The sequence below is a fragment of the Staurois parvus genome, unplaced genomic scaffold (assembly GCF_062004578.1).
Source record: "Staurois parvus isolate SC_StPar_1 unplaced genomic scaffold, SC_StPar_1.0 ptg000021l, whole genome shotgun sequence".
Lineage (NCBI taxonomy): Eukaryota > Metazoa > Chordata > Amphibia > Anura > Ranidae > Staurois > Staurois parvus.
The window spans coordinates 15,081,326-15,099,273 of NW_028317817.1; the positions used below are offsets into that span (position 1 = coordinate 15,081,326).

Genomic DNA, 17,948 nt, shown 5'->3' on the forward strand with positions numbered 1-17,948 from the left:
CTGAAATAAATAAGGATTTCAGGTACTTAAGGATTTAGAGAAGATCTGTAAAGAGTAGTGTACCAAAATCCCTCCTGAGATGTGTGCAAACCTGATAACAAACTACAAGAAATGTCTTACCTCTGTGCTTCCCAACAAGGGTTTCTCCACCAAGTACTAAGTAATTTTTTGCTTGGGATAAAATATTTATTTTATTCACTGAACTGCAACTCAATTGATAACATTTGTATCATGTGTTTTTTTTCTGGATTTTTGGTTGATATTCTGTCTCTATCATTTAAAATACACCTATGAAAAAATGATAGACCCTTCATTTCTTTGTAAGTGGGCAAACTTATATGGTCTGCAGGGGATCAAATAATTATTTTCCCCACTGTACATTACCAACCATCCTCGTGCATAAGACTCATTTGAGATATATTGTACATGATTCCCTATTTTTTCAGTTTCTATTGAGTAATTAGTAAGCTGTGATGATTTCACACTTTCATTTGGGCAGTTGCTGCACAGCAGAATTTAGGAACTATAATATGCTCCCTAACCTATATGTTTCCTAAAAGCTTGGTGTAATGTTTTAATCACTTGCCCTCCAGAAGATTTACCCCCCTTCCTGACCAGGCCATTTTTTGTGATATGGTGCTGCGTTACTTTAACTGACAATTGCGCAGTCATGCAATGCTGCACCCAAAATAAATTTATGTCCTTTTTTTCCCACAAAAGGAGCTTTATTTTGGTGGTATTTGATCACCTGTGCATTTTTAATTTTTTGCACTATAAACATAAAAACGGACAATTTTGAAAAAAAAAATCAATATTTTTTACTTCTTGCTATAAAACATATCCAGTAAAAACATTTAACAAATCAAATGTCATCATAATTTAGGTCAAAATGTATTTTGCTACATGTCCTTTCTAGCCTTGTAGCAGTACTGCTGCTATAGGGTGGTCGGGAAGAGGTTAAAGATATGCTAGAATTTACCTTTGCATTTGTTTCCTTTATATCAGTGTGAATCAGGTTATTATAACAATAGGTTATAATAACCTACTGTGATTAAAAAAATGTTCTAATCAATGTTATCATAAAATGTAATTACTCAAAAGGTAAGGTTTTACTTTATAGGTTACCCTAGGTTTATATATACTGTGTATATATATATATATATATATATATATATATATATATATATATATATATATAAAATTTTCAAATCACAGGAACAGTACAGTTTCGGTTTGCTGATAGCATCACTGCTGTTATAACCTGTGTTGCCTGTGGGCTTATGCTGTGCACAATGCAGCTTGCCCATCATTCTGTGATCCAGCTAGAGTAGTATCTTAACCTGCTAAGAGCAACATAGACAGCACAAAGTATAGGTCTCTTATTTTATGAACCCAAGCCAGTTCAAAGCTTTGTCCTGAGCTGTGTGTTTTTTTTTTTCATAAAGCTATAGTTAACCTTAAAAAAAATAAAACTAAAAGAGTGTCCAAAAATATGTGGGCATAGTCCACAGTTTAAACACAAATCTTACTTAGGAATAATTTATGTCAAACAAATATTCACTGTTTTCCTAGTCTGGCAGGTATATACAGATAGTACTGTTAAATATCCAGATTTGCTTTTTTTTTTTTTTTTTTTAATGCACTTAATAGACTTATTTAAAGAATAAGTTCACTATTGTAAAAATAAATAAATAATGATTAAAAAAAAATATTTTTATATATATATATATATATATATATATATATATATCCATGCACATCTGTTTTTGCAGGTAAAAAAATGTATGTTTATTATTTTTTAGGAGCTTTCAAAGCAAAAGCATTGCACCCACAATCAGCAGATCACAGGTGCAATGCAGGGCTCTTGCAGACTGTCAGTGTAAGCTGTCTGCTTTTAACTCATATGAGCAGGCAGTTAAATATGGACAGGCAGCATCAATGAACTACCTAGAGCATTCAACAGCACCCTGGTAGTTCATTGAGAACTACAAGCCGACAGCTGTTGGTACCTGTAGTTCTCCCATTCACAGAACTCTGTGAATGAATGATGTGGTTGGGTGGGCGGAGCCTTTATGGCCCCTTTTTTTTTTTTAAATTGTGGCAGCGAGTGTGGGAGAAGATGCCCTGACTGCTGTGAAAACGGGGGATTGGGTGGTTTGTGGGCTGCTGAGTCAGTGACATGTTACTTGTTACAGCCTGAATACAGGTGTAACATGTTACAAAAGGTGAATTTATCCTTTAAAGCTTGAGTTCTTAATTATTTCAAATGTTTAACCATTAGTTTATTCTCACTGTGATTTATTAGTTGGGGTATCTACCTTATTGGAGACAAAAAAACACACACGGCAATGGATAATCATGTCCTACTCAGTGTATCCCAGTCTTGCCAAAATGCAAAAATATGTTAGCTGCTGTTATTTTAGTACAAAATGAAACTTTAAACAAAAAAGAAAGAAAAAAAGAAAGGGGCATTAAAGCAGTAGTTAACTGCAGCAAAAATAATAAAAATTGGGCCCTGGGCAGTTCAAGTCATAATGTGCTAGTATGCATCGCATACTAACACATTATGACAGACTTAACTGAAAACAAATTCCTCCAGTGGCGCGCTGTCACTGCTGTAGGTGCTTCCATGTTTCTTCGGGGTTCGTAAGCTCTGGTGGTATGAATGGCCAAGACACAATGACCTCACTCCCTCCCACGTGTGCAGAAGTCACTTTTTGTGGAACAGGACCCTGAAGGAATGGCATGAGTATGCCGTTCCTTCGGCACATGCACTGCTAATGTCACTGGCTGCTGCCAGAGTAAATATTTCTTAAACTGTGTGTTTAGGAGATATTTTGCATACCTATACAGTAGGTAAGCCTTATCATAGGCTTACCTATAGGTAAAATTCAACCAAGGGAGTTTACTCCCACTTTAAAAGAGAATAGAATAAAATTAGCTAAAATTGATTAACTTTACTACCATTATTTGTAATGCAATTTGTATTTATACCATATCCTAGCACTATGCACAATTCATTTTCCTATTTAATGTGGGCTAGCACTTAGCTCTGTTAATGTACGTTTATATAGTGAATGTCATTCAGTATATCTCTAGATTTTTTTTTTAAAGTACAGTAATTTAGAAGAATGTTATATTGAATTTTGTTATATTTTCCCATATTTACAGGTACAAAGCACAAAACCATGGTGGAAGCTCGAAACGGAAGTGGTACTATTAAAGCATTTCCACGAGCTGGTGTAAAAGGAAGATTGTTTATCAGCAAAGGGAACACAGGCCTGCAAAACAAAACATTTCACTGTGAAATTTGTGATGTCCATGTCAATTCTGAGACTCAGCTTAAACAGGTAACATCATTCTAACAAAATAGCCAATAATATAAACATTAAAAGTATTCTGTTGCTATATAAAATAAAATTGAGGGACCCAAACCTGCCAAGAAAAGCATCAATATTTATCTGTGTCTCTCCACTAAATTCTGTTGACCTTAGGAGAAAAACTATAAAAATAAAAACATGCATGTATGATTGGATGTCTGGTCCAGCCGTATTTCTGGTCCCCCCCACTGTGCTCTTGAGGTCTTTCAGAAGATCTCTGTGTTCTGTAGTGATGTAGGGGCTGAAGGAAAGAACCATATAGCTCAGCAGAGGGTTGCAAGCATTCAACACTAGTAGAAATGTCAGAGGCATTTTTTTCAGCAATATTTGCAACAACACTGGGATTTTTATTTTGTTTATTATATAAATGAAAAAAGACCAAAAAACAATATTCCTACTTTCTGTTATAAAACTTAACAGGAATGTTACAAAAATGTTTTTAGATATGAAGCTAAGAACAGGGACAAGGGGCTGTGATCTCAAACTAGCAGGAAGAAAATTGAAAACTAATTTCAGGTAGTATTATTTTTTCAAAAGCATAGTTGATGTTTGGGGCAGACTCCCAGCAGAGGCAACAGTTAGTGACATTAAATATGCTTCGAACAAACATACAGTAGGGATCGAAAGTTTGGGCACCCCAGCTAAAAATTTGTATTAATGTGCATAAAGAAGCCAAGGAAAGATGGAAAAATCTCCAAAAGGCATCAAATTACAGATTAGACATTCTTATAATATGTCAACAAAAGTTAGATTTTATTTCCATCATTTACACTTTCAAAATAACAGAAAACAAAAAAATGGCGTCTGCAAAAGTTTGGGCACCCTGCAGAATTTATAGCATGCACTGCCCCCTTTGCAAAGCTGAGACCTGCCAGTGTCATGGATTGTTCTCAATCCAGGTGATGTCAATCTCAAAGGTTTTAAATGCCCAGACTCATCTGACCTTGCCCCAACAATCAGCACCATGGGTTCTTCTAAGCAGTTGTCTAGAAAACTGAAACTGAAAATAGTTGACGCTCACGAAGCTGGAGAAGGCTATAAGAAGATAGCAAAGTGTTTTCAGAAGTCAATATCCTCCTTTCGGAATGTAATTAAGAAATAGCAGTCATCAGGAACAGTGGAAGTTAAAGCAAGATCTGGAAGACCAAGAAAAATATCAGACAGAACAGCTTGCAGGATTGTGAGAAAAACAATTCAAAACCCACGTTTGACTGCACGATCCCTCCAGAAAGATCTGGCAGACACTGGAGTTGTGGTACACTATTCTACTATAAAGAGATACTTGTACAAATATGGTCTTCATGGAAGAGTCATCAGAAGAAAACCTCTTCTACGTCCTCACCACAAAAATCATCGTTTGAACTTTGCAAATGAACATATAGACAAGCCTGATGCATTTTGGAAACAAGTTCTGTGGACCGATGAGGTTAAAATTGAACTTTTTGTCCGGAATGAGCAAAGGTACGTTTGGAGAAGAAGGGGCACAGAATTTATTGAAAAGAACCTCTGTCCAACTGTTAAGCATGGGGTTGGATCAATCATGCTTTGGGGTTGTGTTGCAGCCAGTGGCACAGGAAACATCTCACGAGTAGAAGGAAAAATGGATTCAATAAAACTTCAGCAAATTTTGGATGGTAACTTGATGCCATCTGTGAAAAAGCTGAAGTTAAAGAGAGGATGGCTTCTACAAATGGATAATGATCCTAAACACACCTCGAAATCCACGGGGGATTACATCAAGAGGCGTAAACTGAAGGTTTTGCCATGGCCTTCACAATCTCCTGACCTCGACATAATTGAAAATCTATGGATAGACCTTAAAAGAGCAGTGCGTGACAGACAGCCCTGAAATCTCAAAGAACTGGAAGACTTTTGTAAGGAAGAATGGGCAAAGATACCTCAAACAAGAATTGAAAGACTCTTGGCTGGCTACAAAAAGCGTTTACAAGCTGTGATACTTGCCAAAGGGGGCAGTACAAGATATTAACTCTGCAGGTTGCCCATTTTTTTTACATAGTGATGCAGTTGCTTTAACCACCTCCCTCCGGAAGGTTTTACCTCTTTCACGACCATTGCATTTTTTTTGCTATTTAGTATTGTGCTACTTTAACTGGAAATTGCATGATCATGCAACAGTGTATGCAAATTAACTTTATGTAATTTTTTTTCCTTACCAGTATCACTTTCTTTTGGTGGTATTTAATCACCACTCGGATTTTTATTTTTTTATTATATAAATGAAAAAAGACCAACATGTTTGAAAAAAAATCCAACAATATTTCTGATTTTCTGTTATAAAACTTGACAGAAATGATACAAAAATAAAAAAAATCTAATGTATTCATATATTTAGGCCAAAATGCATTCTGCTACATGTTAAAAAATAAATCCTAATAAGTGTATATTAATTGGTTTGTGTGAAAGTTATAGAACCTACAAACTATAGTGTATACAGTATATTTGAACATTTATTAAATATACCGAGTAGACAGTCTGAGGTATATAGTAATACGCATGTCAAGGTTTTTGAAGTTGTAATTTTTTTGTCACTTTTTTTGGAAAAAGAAGGAATTAAATAAAATGTGTTTTTTTCACAATTTTTTTACAAACTGTTGCCAGTGCAGTATAGTGTCATCATATGAGCGGTGTGGTGGTAATCAGGGATACTGACTGATGCAGTATGCAAAAAATGTATTCAATTTTTTTAAGTTTTTCTCTTTTTTTTTTACATTCTATCATCAGAATAGTTCACACTAGAGTCACAATAGTGATACTGTACTACTCCATGGGGGTGATGAGGGCTTTTTTACACTGTTATTGCTTTTATAGTGATGATCACTGTATACACAATAGTTGTAGCTGTCATGAACAGCTTGCTTATGGTTGCGATCTGTGATTGGCTACAGCTAATCACATGGTACAGGTAACCAGGTACCATGATCTTGCTTTGGGCCGATCACAGATATCAACAGTCAGCAAGCTGTTCATGAATGGAACGCCATTCCTAGGTTACATACATTCAGGGCTGCTGTTAGAACCATGGGGCCCCATACAGCCAACCTGACAGGGCCCCCTCATAAAAAACACAGTTTACTATGCATCACTTATGAATGAACACAATGAGTGATCGGTACCAATCACTCATTGTGTTCATCTGGGAAAGAAAGGAGCTTGTAAAATGTGAAATATTTACAGGACACTTCAACCACTCTCCATCCTGAAGGATCCTATTGTGTGTTTGCAGCTGCTAGCAGGTAGGAGGGGAGGATAGCTGGCAGCACTGCGGGGGGATGGGGGCACATAGGGGGCCTGAGCAGCATGGGGAAACGTATGGTGCACAGAGAGGGTGATACAGGGGATCGGTTCCAGTAATTTCACCCCCACCATGCTGATCACCCTCCCTGCCCACATCCGATTCACCCAGCTGCCTGGGCCACCCTGTTGGCCTGAGCCCTGTACAGGTGGTACCCCCTTATCCACGGCCCTGCTCGCATTATTTTTATGTGATTGCTATGACCAATAATGGCAATCACTGTTCCGGTACATGTAACAGTAATCTGCTGGGACATTACATGCTGCTAACCCAGAGAAGGCTAGATCATGTACATATATGTGACTGGGCCTGCATCTGCTGTCCTGCTGCAGTAAATGTGTTGTGGCGGGAAGGGGGGGGGTTGAAGTTTATTGCTTATGTATGTTCCTATTTGTTGATACAACATCCTTCTGGACTCAGATTCTCAAACAACATGCATTTAATTGAAGCTACCAGTTGGGTTCTATCTCCTGATTTTCTGTGACACCATCTAACCGTGACAGTCCATAGCACTATAAGCATCTACATATAGTAAAATGCTGCTTTGGTTTTGTAAAGATTAATTAAGCAATGAGAAGTAAGGCAACATGATTTGTGGAGGGTCACAGTAGTATTAGGAATCAAGGCACAGGACTCTCTGAAATGTAAGGGGGTGGGGGAGAGGTCATTAGATCCTCATATTCCTTTGGGCTTTATAATTGAGATAACTTCCCATTTCACTTTATAATTTTTCATGTGTGTTTTCATTTAATAGAGGTGTCACATTTTGATGTAACATTTTAACTTAATTTTACATCTTTTCCTGTGATCCTTTTTTCAAACTATTTGTTTTTATTTATTTTTGCTTAAAGGAAATATGTCATGAGAGAAACATGAAGGCTTCCACTTTGGACCTCTCTCTTTTGAAACTACTGCTTGTTGGGCTATGATGCTTACCCACTTGATTCATTGACCTGGAACAAGTATATAGATTACGGCTTCTAAATTTATTTTGACTTGGTTGATACTTATTCTGTGTCAATGGCTCATAAACTATAGAAGTCAGAGGGTCAACATAATAGCCAGGACTAATAGACTAATATTTTCAGACAGTCAGCACAGGAGGTCCTCAGCCTTTTTCTCTTGACAGGTTTATTTTAAAGCTATGTTAATAATAATTAGAACCAAATGTTATAAGCAATAACACCTGAAGGGTTAGGGAGCCTGAGGAGTAACTCACTTCCAAAAATATACCAATCTATTACAATTCCACAAGGTACCTATATGGAAGAAAAATATTTTTGAAATATATTTTTAAAATATTCTTCCCAAATATATTGACATATATTTGAAATGCTACAATTTTGTTCATATTCAATATATTTAAAAATATATTTCAATATATATAATGTAGATTTATATATATATATATATATTTTTAATGTTCAATAGTTTTCATTGAAAAGATTTTGTCAAAAGAATGTATTTCAATACGGTTCATACAGATATAACAGTATAGATTAATGTGTTATAAGATCTCCACCAATTGGCTGGGGGCAATATATAAATATGTCGCATATACATGAGAAGTATGTTTTGTTCGGTCGGAACCGTGATGAGGTGGGTAGGTTATATTGAGGGGGTAAGATATAGGAATGTGATAAATGGTGGGGGGAGGGGAAAGGGGGGGGAGTGCACCAGTCTAGGGGTGGGAGTCTTGGTAGTTAGCAATTAGATTATCAGGATTTTACAGAGCAATTTAGATTTTTTAGCCAAAGAGACCATTGAAATTTAAATGAGTGATAGGTGGAGTTATTCAGGGCTGATCTTCTTTCCATGTCACATTGGAAGTTAAGGTCTGTTATCAGTGAGTTGAGGGAGGGGATTTTAGAGGTATTCTACAATTTGGTAATATTAAGCTTGGCTGCCGCTAATGTGTGGATAATGATGGTTCGAGAGTCTTTCGGGAAATTTTCAATTCCAATGTGGAGGAGGGCTAAAGCAGGGTTTGGGGTTATGGAGGTTACTGTTAGTGTTGAGAGCAGATGGAAGACGTTATTCCAGAAAGATCTTAGTGATTTACACGTCCATAATATATGGAGTGTGGAGCCTGTTTCACCGCATTGTCTCCAGCAGGAGTGGGAATGTTGTGGGTAGTATAGCGAGAGTTTGATGGGTGTTAAGTACCATTGGTGTAAAATTTTCATGTATGATTCCCAGTGGGGACTATATTTAGAAGCTTTATAGGTTATTTTAAAGGTTTTTCCCCATGTATGTGGTGTTATTGATTGTGAGAGAGTTTTCTCCCAGTTGATTAGAGAAGTAGATTGTAGGGTGAATTGTGTATTTATTGTGTGCGTGTAGAAAGTTGAAATACTTTTTCTCGGGTATTTTGTTTTGTTGAAAAAATGGTATGCGGTGGGAGGAATGTTTGAGAGAAGAGGGATATTTGCTGTTTGTAGGGAGTGAGCTATTCTCAGGTAGGTGAAATATTCAGTGGTGGGTAAGTTAAATTTCTTTTGCAGAGTTGGGAAAGAATCCAATTTATGATCTGTGTAGAGGTCTTGTATATTAGATAACCCACACTTGTCCCACTGTAGCAGATTTAAGGAGGGTGTAGTGAAGTGTAATGTATTGAGTGGGGTTGGTATCTGTTTGGAATCTGCAGAGTTAGACAAGTAGAGATCATACCAGGCTTGAAGAGAAGCCTTAATACATGGGTGTTTGAGTAAGAGTTTAGTTTGGAGCATTTGTGGGAAGAGAAGTATGTTACGTGGAACCAGTGGGAAGAGTGGGAGTGTTTCCATGATGGACCAAGATTTTTCTTTAGTTGGATGCCACCAAAAATAAATTTGGTCAAGAAGAGTGGCGTTATAGTATGATTTTTGGTGTGGGAGACCTGCTCCTCCTCTGGATGTTGGACGTATTAAGAGATTTGTGGTGCATCTGGGTTTTTTAGAATTTGGAGAAGATTGCTTGTAATTTAGAGAAGAAAGTATTGGGAATGGGAATGGGGAGTGTGCGGAATATGTATAGAATTTTGGGTAGTATGTACATTTTTAGAGTTGCTACTCGTCCTAGTTTAGATAGTGTTGCTGTACGGAGGTTGGTAAGTTCTCGTGGTATGGTTTCAAGTAAGAGTTTGTGATTTGAGGAATATAACTGATTTGTTGTAGCAGTGAGCTTGATTCCTAGATAGGGAATGTCATGCTGTTCCCAAGAAAAGGGGAATTGTTTGGCTAGCATTGTTCGGGTCTGGATAAGTGTATGGAGGTTTAGGATGGAGGATTTGGTTTCGTTGAGTTTATAATAGGAAACGTCCGAATAATATTGAAGGTGTGAGCAGATTGTCTGTAGCAATTTTTGTGGGTTAGTAATCATCAGTATAATATAGTCTGCGAATAAGCTGATTTTTTGTTCTGTTTTCATGTGTGTGATTCCTGTAAATGTGGAGTCGTCTCTCAGTATTGAGGCTAGGGACTCAATCAGAAGGGTAAAAATTATGGGAGATAGGGGGCATCCTTGTCTAGTGCTGTTTGAGATATTAAATGGGTCTGCGAGTGTGCTGTCCCTTAATACTCTGGCTGATGGGTTGGAGTACAGGGAAAGAATTGCTGATAGCATCCAACCTGTGATACCGAATTTTTGTAGTGTTAGTTGCATGAAGTGCCAGTGTATGCGGTCGAATGCTTTTTCTGCATCCAGGGATAATAATAAGGAGGGCTGTTTGGTGGTTTCTAAGTTGTGAATAAGGGATATGAGTCTTCTAGTTGCGTCTGGGGCTCGACGACCAGGGATAAATGCAGATTTGTATTTTTAAAGACATACATTATATTTGAAATGTATTTTTAAAAATAATGTTCATATATTGTGTAATAAAAATGCATTTCAACATACAGTATATATATATATGTATATATACACACACTATGGTAAAATGCATTTTTATTACAAAATATATGAAAAATATTTTAAAAAATACATTTCAAATATACTGTATGTCTTTAAAAATACAAATCTACATTTTTGGCATGCATTTACAAATATATGTAAAAATATGTGTTAAAATTACCTTTTTATATGTTACAAAAATATGAAGAATATATTTTTAAAAATATATATTTTTTAAATATATTCTTCAGATTTTTTAACATATAAAAAGTCATTTTAACATATATTTTTACATATATTTGTAAATGCATTTCAAAAATTTAAATTTGTATTTTTAAAGACATATTTGAAATGTGTTTTTAAAATATTGTTCATATATTTTGTGAAAAAAATGCATTTCAACATTTTATAAATATAAAATCACAGTGAATTAGTGAAAAAGTGGTGCATACACTTCACAGTGCCAAAACTTAATAAATAAAAATATCAACCCACTGCATCAAAAAACCCGGCATTTGTTCACTGAATGAGCTAAGTCTGAAGAAACTTCCAGTACTTATCAGCTGAAACCCTCTTCGGTATTTTATATACCAAAGGCAGAGGACATTATTATACTGGTGAGTGCACACCTGAGTGGGGGTGTACCATGATCACTGTGTGTGTTTTTCAGCACCATATGATTTTCATCACTGGACTTTATTTATTTTTTTAGTGCACTTTATTTTTTCAGTGGACTTTGTTTTTTATCACTGTATTTGTTTTCCTTGCTATAGTGGGTTGATTTGATCACTGATTTTTTTTTTTTTTGGTCACTGTGATTTTATTTATTTATTTTATTTATTTATATAATTTTCAGTGGAAGATATTTTGAGACAGTAGGTTGATATTTTTATTTATTAACTTTTGGCACTGTGAAGTGTATGCACCACTTTCACTAATTCACTGGGATTTCATATTAATTAATTTTGATGATCATATAGTGGCAGCAAAGGGATTTATATAATTTGCACATACATTTATTTAGTAATAATTTTGCACCTAGTGCGATTTAGCAGATTTTTACACCGGTCAGTTTGAGATTTAGTATATATATATACACACACACACATATATTTATTTATTGAAATATACTGTATTTAGAAATATATTGAATATGGCCAAATTTATAGCATTTCAAATATATGTCAATATATTTGGGAATAATATTTTGTAAAATATATTTCAAATATATTTTTCTTCCATGGGGGTATGCTTGGTGCTTCCAGTACTGAGCAAATTCTAAAGTAGTAGGGGATACCAGAAGTAATTACTGTTTTCATATTTTGTACTTCCAATTTTCATTAAGAATGTTTTTTTTTTTAAATGTATAAATATATATATTTTGAACCTTGTGATTTAAAACAGTCCCTGGTTGCAGTTCCAGCGGTTTCTAGAGACAATCAGTGCTGGATCCCCTGGATGTAAGTGACAGCAGTGGCCCAGCATTAAGCCCAGAACATGAGCTGATCCTGAACATAATCCTAGTACAGAATTATCACTAAGAAGTTGAATAAAGGTATAAGGCACAAAACTGAGACACCTCTGAAGAAAAAAAGGCACTCCATGACTCCTGGGGATTATAGTGGAAGGTTTCAGGGATTCAGAAATATAACTAAAAGCTCTTTTTAGATTTGGATAGAGCAGTCCAGGGTTAGAACCTCTATCCGGTTCCTATTGTCTGTTATCCTCTTTAGGAAGATTTATTCTCTCTCATTACTCTGATCACCAGTGTTACCTGGAATGAATGTGAGGGCAAATCCAAAATTCTGAGTTGGCAGCAGAACAGTTATAGATGGGAAATCTTCCAATGGGGACACTTATTTCCATGACATCTATCTAACGGAGTTTCCCTCATATTGGAAAGTTATCTTCTCACTTCATATGAGTCTACAGGCCAGAAAGTGACTGTATATCTCTTGTTGAGATACAGATGGCAATATAGAAAATTACAGCAGTTTTAACCTTCCTCCACTTTATCCAAAAGAAATAAAAAAGTTTTGCTTTCAGACATACTTTAATGAAAATCTTGAGCACAGCTATGGTTCAGAATAGTTTGGGCTTTCAATGTAGTGTAAACACTTTAACGCTGATGTATATTATTCTGCATATATATTCTCCATTTATATATTGTGTCCAGGAATACAGAGTAATATTCTTGAAACTATTTTATGGTCAAGTGGATAGGAAGTAATGCGTATAAATATTTCATTTTTTCAGCCATCAGGTGGTGAGTATGAGTCTTGCACTTCAGGATTTTAGATTGCTAAAGTAAGAGAACCCCCACCGCCTTAGAGGGTCTTGTCTAGATCTGACGTCTGCAGGAGCAATCAACAAGTGCAGAGCCGATCCTGTGCTCTCCTAATAGAAATCCCAGCATGCTTTGCAACTTGCAAATACTGATGATAGAGAGGCAAATGCCTCTAGGAAAAATGTATCTCTTAAAAAGACTAAAAGTTACTTTTGTATCTTAACCGCTTCCGCGCCGCCCTATTGCAGAATTACTGCTACAGGGTGGCACGGGTGCGCAAAATTACATATATATATGTGATTTTGCATTTCCAGGTAGTGGACGCGTGAACCCTACCTGTGCCGCCAATCGCGTCCTTGGCTGTCTTGGTCAGTAATTCCCCGCTGACACCCGGTGATCACCAAGTAATCACTAGGTCTCGGCTGGGGATTCCCTGCCGGCACCTGGATCTCTGAGAATTATCGAAGGGGGAGAGACCTGTGTATAAACAACACAGATCTCTCCCTTGTCAGCTCCTGCATACTGCCTTGTATGGCTATGCTATGCCATACAAAGCAGTGTGCTTACAGTGAAACACACACAGCTAACCCTTTGATCACCCCACATGTTAACCTCTTCCTGCCCAGTGTCATTAGTACAGTGTCAGTGCTTTTTATTAGCACTGATCACTGTATTGGTGTCATTGGGGATGTCAGTGGCACCACTAAAAATCAGCCAATTATTCTTAGGTCCGATTTTTGGACAAAATATCTGTCGAATTTCGACTCATGTATGGCTGGCCTTAATGGAATAAAGTATCCTAGGATTTTTCTATGATATTAAGTACCATCTAGTGGCCAAATGCGGTAATGCCCATTTTCATTTAATGAAAAACATTCAACAAGTACAAGAAATAGAGTAATCACATTCATTTCTTGCCCCTTCACAATGAAAGATTGTACATGCACTTTCACTCTAGGAATTGCTTTTCACATGAATGTCACATAATTAACTCTTTCTGTTGAAAATCCATTGACTTATCAAGTCTGAGAAGCCGAATTATGCAACAAGGCTTTTGATTCATGTTAACGCCACTTCTTGTCTAGGCCTTAATTGTTGTGATTGGCTTTAGTTCACTAAGGGAACTCTGTAGGCCAATATTCAATGCTGTTTTGCTCCTAGAAGTTTCTATTAAAGCTTATTATGAGCAGGATTAAAGCGGAGTTATACTCACTCTGTAAAAAAAATAAAAGTCATCAGCTACAAAAACTGTAGCTGCTGACTTTTAAAACAGCCACTCACCTGTCCCATGATCCCGCGTTGCCCCCCACCGCAGCTTCTTTCACTGGCTGTCCTGTATTCCAGGTGCTGGCATCATCAGTGTGGGCACCTGGCTGTGACAGCTTGCGGCTTCACAGTCGGGTGCCCACTGCTAATGCGCGAGTAGCGTTGCACTTCCTGAATGGCCCCCTCATCTTCTGGGGCCTGTCACGTGTCCCACAAGACTTCGGGGAGGGAGGGTAGGAGGGCAACTTCCGTTTCCGATCGCCTAGGCGATTGCAGCGGAAGTGGGAGTGGGTACATGTCAAATTCGGGTACCCATTCCCCCCCACTCCCCAAAGTGCCAATCTTTAATGGGGAACGGGGGACCAATCTTTAAAGCGGAACATCCCCTTTTGGGTAGAACTCCGCTTTAAGTATTAGTTTCCTAATCACATTAAGTGTGGCCTTAAATGGGCAGATCTCTCACTTACACCCCGGTCACATCGGGTACGACTTGGCATGCAATTTGCATGCCATGCGACTTGCAAATCGTATGCCGAGCCGCACCCTATTGTCCACTATTAGAGCGGTCATATTGGTGCTTTTCCATCTAGGTCAGAGCCGCACTGATTTCTAAAGTAGTGCATACACTACTTTTGTTGCGATTTGCATAGACATCTGTGTCAGATGTCTTGCAAATCACAATGAAATCAGAAGGTCATCTGATTTTGTAATAGCGCGACTTTGCTGTAAGTTGCACGATTTCAAAATCGGCTTTGAAGTGACCGGGATGTTAAAGTAAGGACTAGTGATAGATCTACCTATCTTATTTTTTTCAAAAGGCGTAATGATATTGGGGTACTCAGAGATTTTACCTTCTTTATTGCTATTTCAAATCAAAGTTAAACCCAACATTTTAGTGTATTACGTGTACCTGTCATCGGCCAGATTGTTTCTACCCTTAGTGTAAAACAGCAATATAGGAGATAAAAATCAGTAAGTGTCATTGATTCCTTAGACAAGTGGATATTGTATTTCTGAGTGAACCGAGACTGGACAAAGAAGAGGGAGAAATATTATCTTAAGGTGTCCCCTCAGTGCTGGAAAGTCAGACCAGAGCCTTCCTTTGTAAATGGAAGTGTCACAAACTCATAAATTATTATACAGTATGTGAACCATACCAAACTGAGAGCCACTTTGATTGTTCATCCCAACTCTGATGCTCAGATTAGTAGAGGTTAAAGCAGTCACATTGCATCTTCTCCCTATATAGGACCTTGTTTCTCAACCTAAAATATGCAGACTTAATATTTAATGTCAATATATGAATCCCTTCAGCTGACACCCTTATTTTACTGGTGCCCAGCTAAGTAAAACGATGCACCTTGTCCATATAATTTATAAAACATGCATCATCCTTTATGCTTTATGATTTAGGGCTCGTTCACACTTGACTTTATTTCTAACTCTTGCCAAATGCCCCTATAGATTTTGACAGGCGTTAGACAGGCATTTGGGAAGCGCTTTTAACCCTCCCCAAATGCTCCCCAAACGCCCTATGCGCGGTTTTGAGACGGTTGCCAAGCATTTAAACCACACCACAAATGCTTATAAGGAAGTTAAATGGTATTAATGCTCCGCAACTGCCTTGCAACCGCGTCGCAACAGCACCATAGACTTGAATGGGAGGCTTCAACTCCTCCTGACTCAACATGAGGTGTCAGTTTTACCGCGACGCAGGGCTAATGTTTCAGTGTGAACAGCACTGTGTGCTGCCATGTGCAGAATTTCCATAGGCATTTGAGAAGCATTAAAAAAGCTTCCCAAACATCTGTCTGACGCCTGCTGACAAAGCCAGTGTGAACTGAGTCTTAAAGTGGTTGTAAAGGCTCAAGGCATTTTACCTTCAAGCATTCTGTGCATAAAGGTGAAAACTCTTCTGTGTGCCGCAGCCCCTCCCAGTTCCTCCTAATACTTATCTAAGCCCTATTGTGATCCAGCGATGTGAATGAGAGCTTCAGGGACTCTCCCTTCTCATTGGCTGAGACAGCAGTGGAAGTCAATCACAGCCAGTGAGCCAATGAGGAGGGAGAGGGGGCAGGCCGAGTAGCAGCTCTGTGTGTGAATGGACACATAGAGCAGTGGCTCATGAGCAAGCCTGCTCGGGTGCCCCATAGCAAGCTGCTTGCTGTGGGGGCACTTGGCAGGAGGGGGGGGGGGGGCAGGGGCTTAAGAAGAGAAGGATCAGGGCTGCTATGTGCAAAACCATTACACAGAGCAGGTAAGTATAACATGTTTGTTATTTTTTTCTCTTAAAAAAATTGCCTTTAATGTCACTTTAAACCAGTGACTGCATTATGCTATTTGTAATTTGTGATTGTCTTTATTTTTTTTGTTATTATCCTCTTAATAATTTAAAACCTAAAGTATTACTAAATCCAGGACCCTGCATTCACTATATCTGGTCTCCCACAGTACACAGAATATGGAATGCAATTATTTTAGTAAATATGAACTGCTGAATACCTTTTCTCATCAGCAGTTAGAGCAGTCTTGTATCAGTGTCCAGCGGAGCACTGCTTACAGCTTGTAGGAAGAGTTTTAATTCTCTTGTAGGAGGATGCAGGACCCCTGACCTCTGTCTGGAGAGTGCTGATTGGCTTTCTGCTGATTACATGCACTCTCCCAAGAAAAAAAAAACTTTATAGCCATACACACCAAACTGAGCATGTGTAGCTTGCCTACAAGCCTCTGTTCTATCAGAAGATATTTAGGAGACACTAAAAGAAGGGGAGGATCAGAGAAGTCAGGTTAAAACATCTGTTTTACACAATGTGGAGGATTAAAACCTTAGGTTCCATAGTGAGTATAATAAGCATGTTTTACTTTATATACAGACAGATTTGGCTGTTGTGGGTTTAGTAACACTTTATTATGATATATTTGCCCTTGTATGTTGAGCATTCCAAGGAATAGGTCTGCTGGGCTATTTTTTTAGAGGTTTAAAGTACATGCACCTTACAACATACACGTGTATATGATCATGTGTACTGAATGGTTACTTAAAGCAGAAGTAGGGCTTTTTTCCCCATGTATACTTACCTAGGTGGATGCAGCATAGGTCCGATGCTGCATCTGTCCACCGCCAGTTCTAAGTATGAGAACTCAGTGATCACATGACCGCTGAACGCTGAGTTCTCTGAGCAGAGAGTCAATGCTGTCTCACTGGAGCACTGGACTGTGAAGGGGGAGAGAGCAACTAGCTCAGGCTCTCAGTGGCTCGCTGAGAGGCTGAGCCAGGTGCCTCTCCAGACTCTGGGTTGGATCCCGACTTTAATGTCGGGATCTTTCCCCAGCCTGGACCAGCTGATTGACGTCAGCCATCAGCAGGATTTAGCCCGCTGTCACCTGAAAATGGGTCACAGGAGTGCAGAACGAACTGCACTCCTGTGGTCCACAGGAGACGTACAGCCAAAAGAGCTTTGAAATTTAAGACCAGGCTGTTGCCTTGCTGAGGCCATTTCCTCTACAGCTTATTGTCAAAAAAGTAGAAAGACACAGGCCACCACATCCAAAGTCTTCTGACCAGAGTCAGTTCCATTACATAACAAGGAGTTAAACAGGGCTGTACAACAAGCCTTGATACAATTGAAATTTCAAGGCATTAGCACAAAAAACTGCAGTGTATACAGTGGGAAAGGTGTGCTCGCTACTATTGATTATGATGGAATAAAACAAACTACAATCTGGAAAGTAACAAGGTACCCTGTAATTTACTTCATATGATGTATTTGTCAAGCACTCCATGATTCATTTTTACACAGCCTCAAACAATACAATATTTCTTTTGTCTCCC

The 17,948-nt window shown here is 38.0% G+C and overlaps 1 protein-coding gene across 5 annotated transcripts in view; it reads left to right on the forward strand.

The window, feature by feature from the left end:
• Positions 1-17,948, forward strand: part of ZNF385D (zinc finger protein 385D) — a 431,010-nt gene that overhangs the window by 396,909 nt on the left and 16,153 nt on the right. For all 5 annotated transcript variants that reach the window (XM_089691066.1, XM_089691034.1, XM_089691039.1 and 2 more), the window contains one exon: positions 3,172-3,350. In XM_089691066.1, coding sequence (XP_089547192.1) covers positions 3,172-3,350 — 179 coding nt within the window. The remainder of the gene's footprint in view (positions 1-3,171; positions 3,351-17,948) is intronic.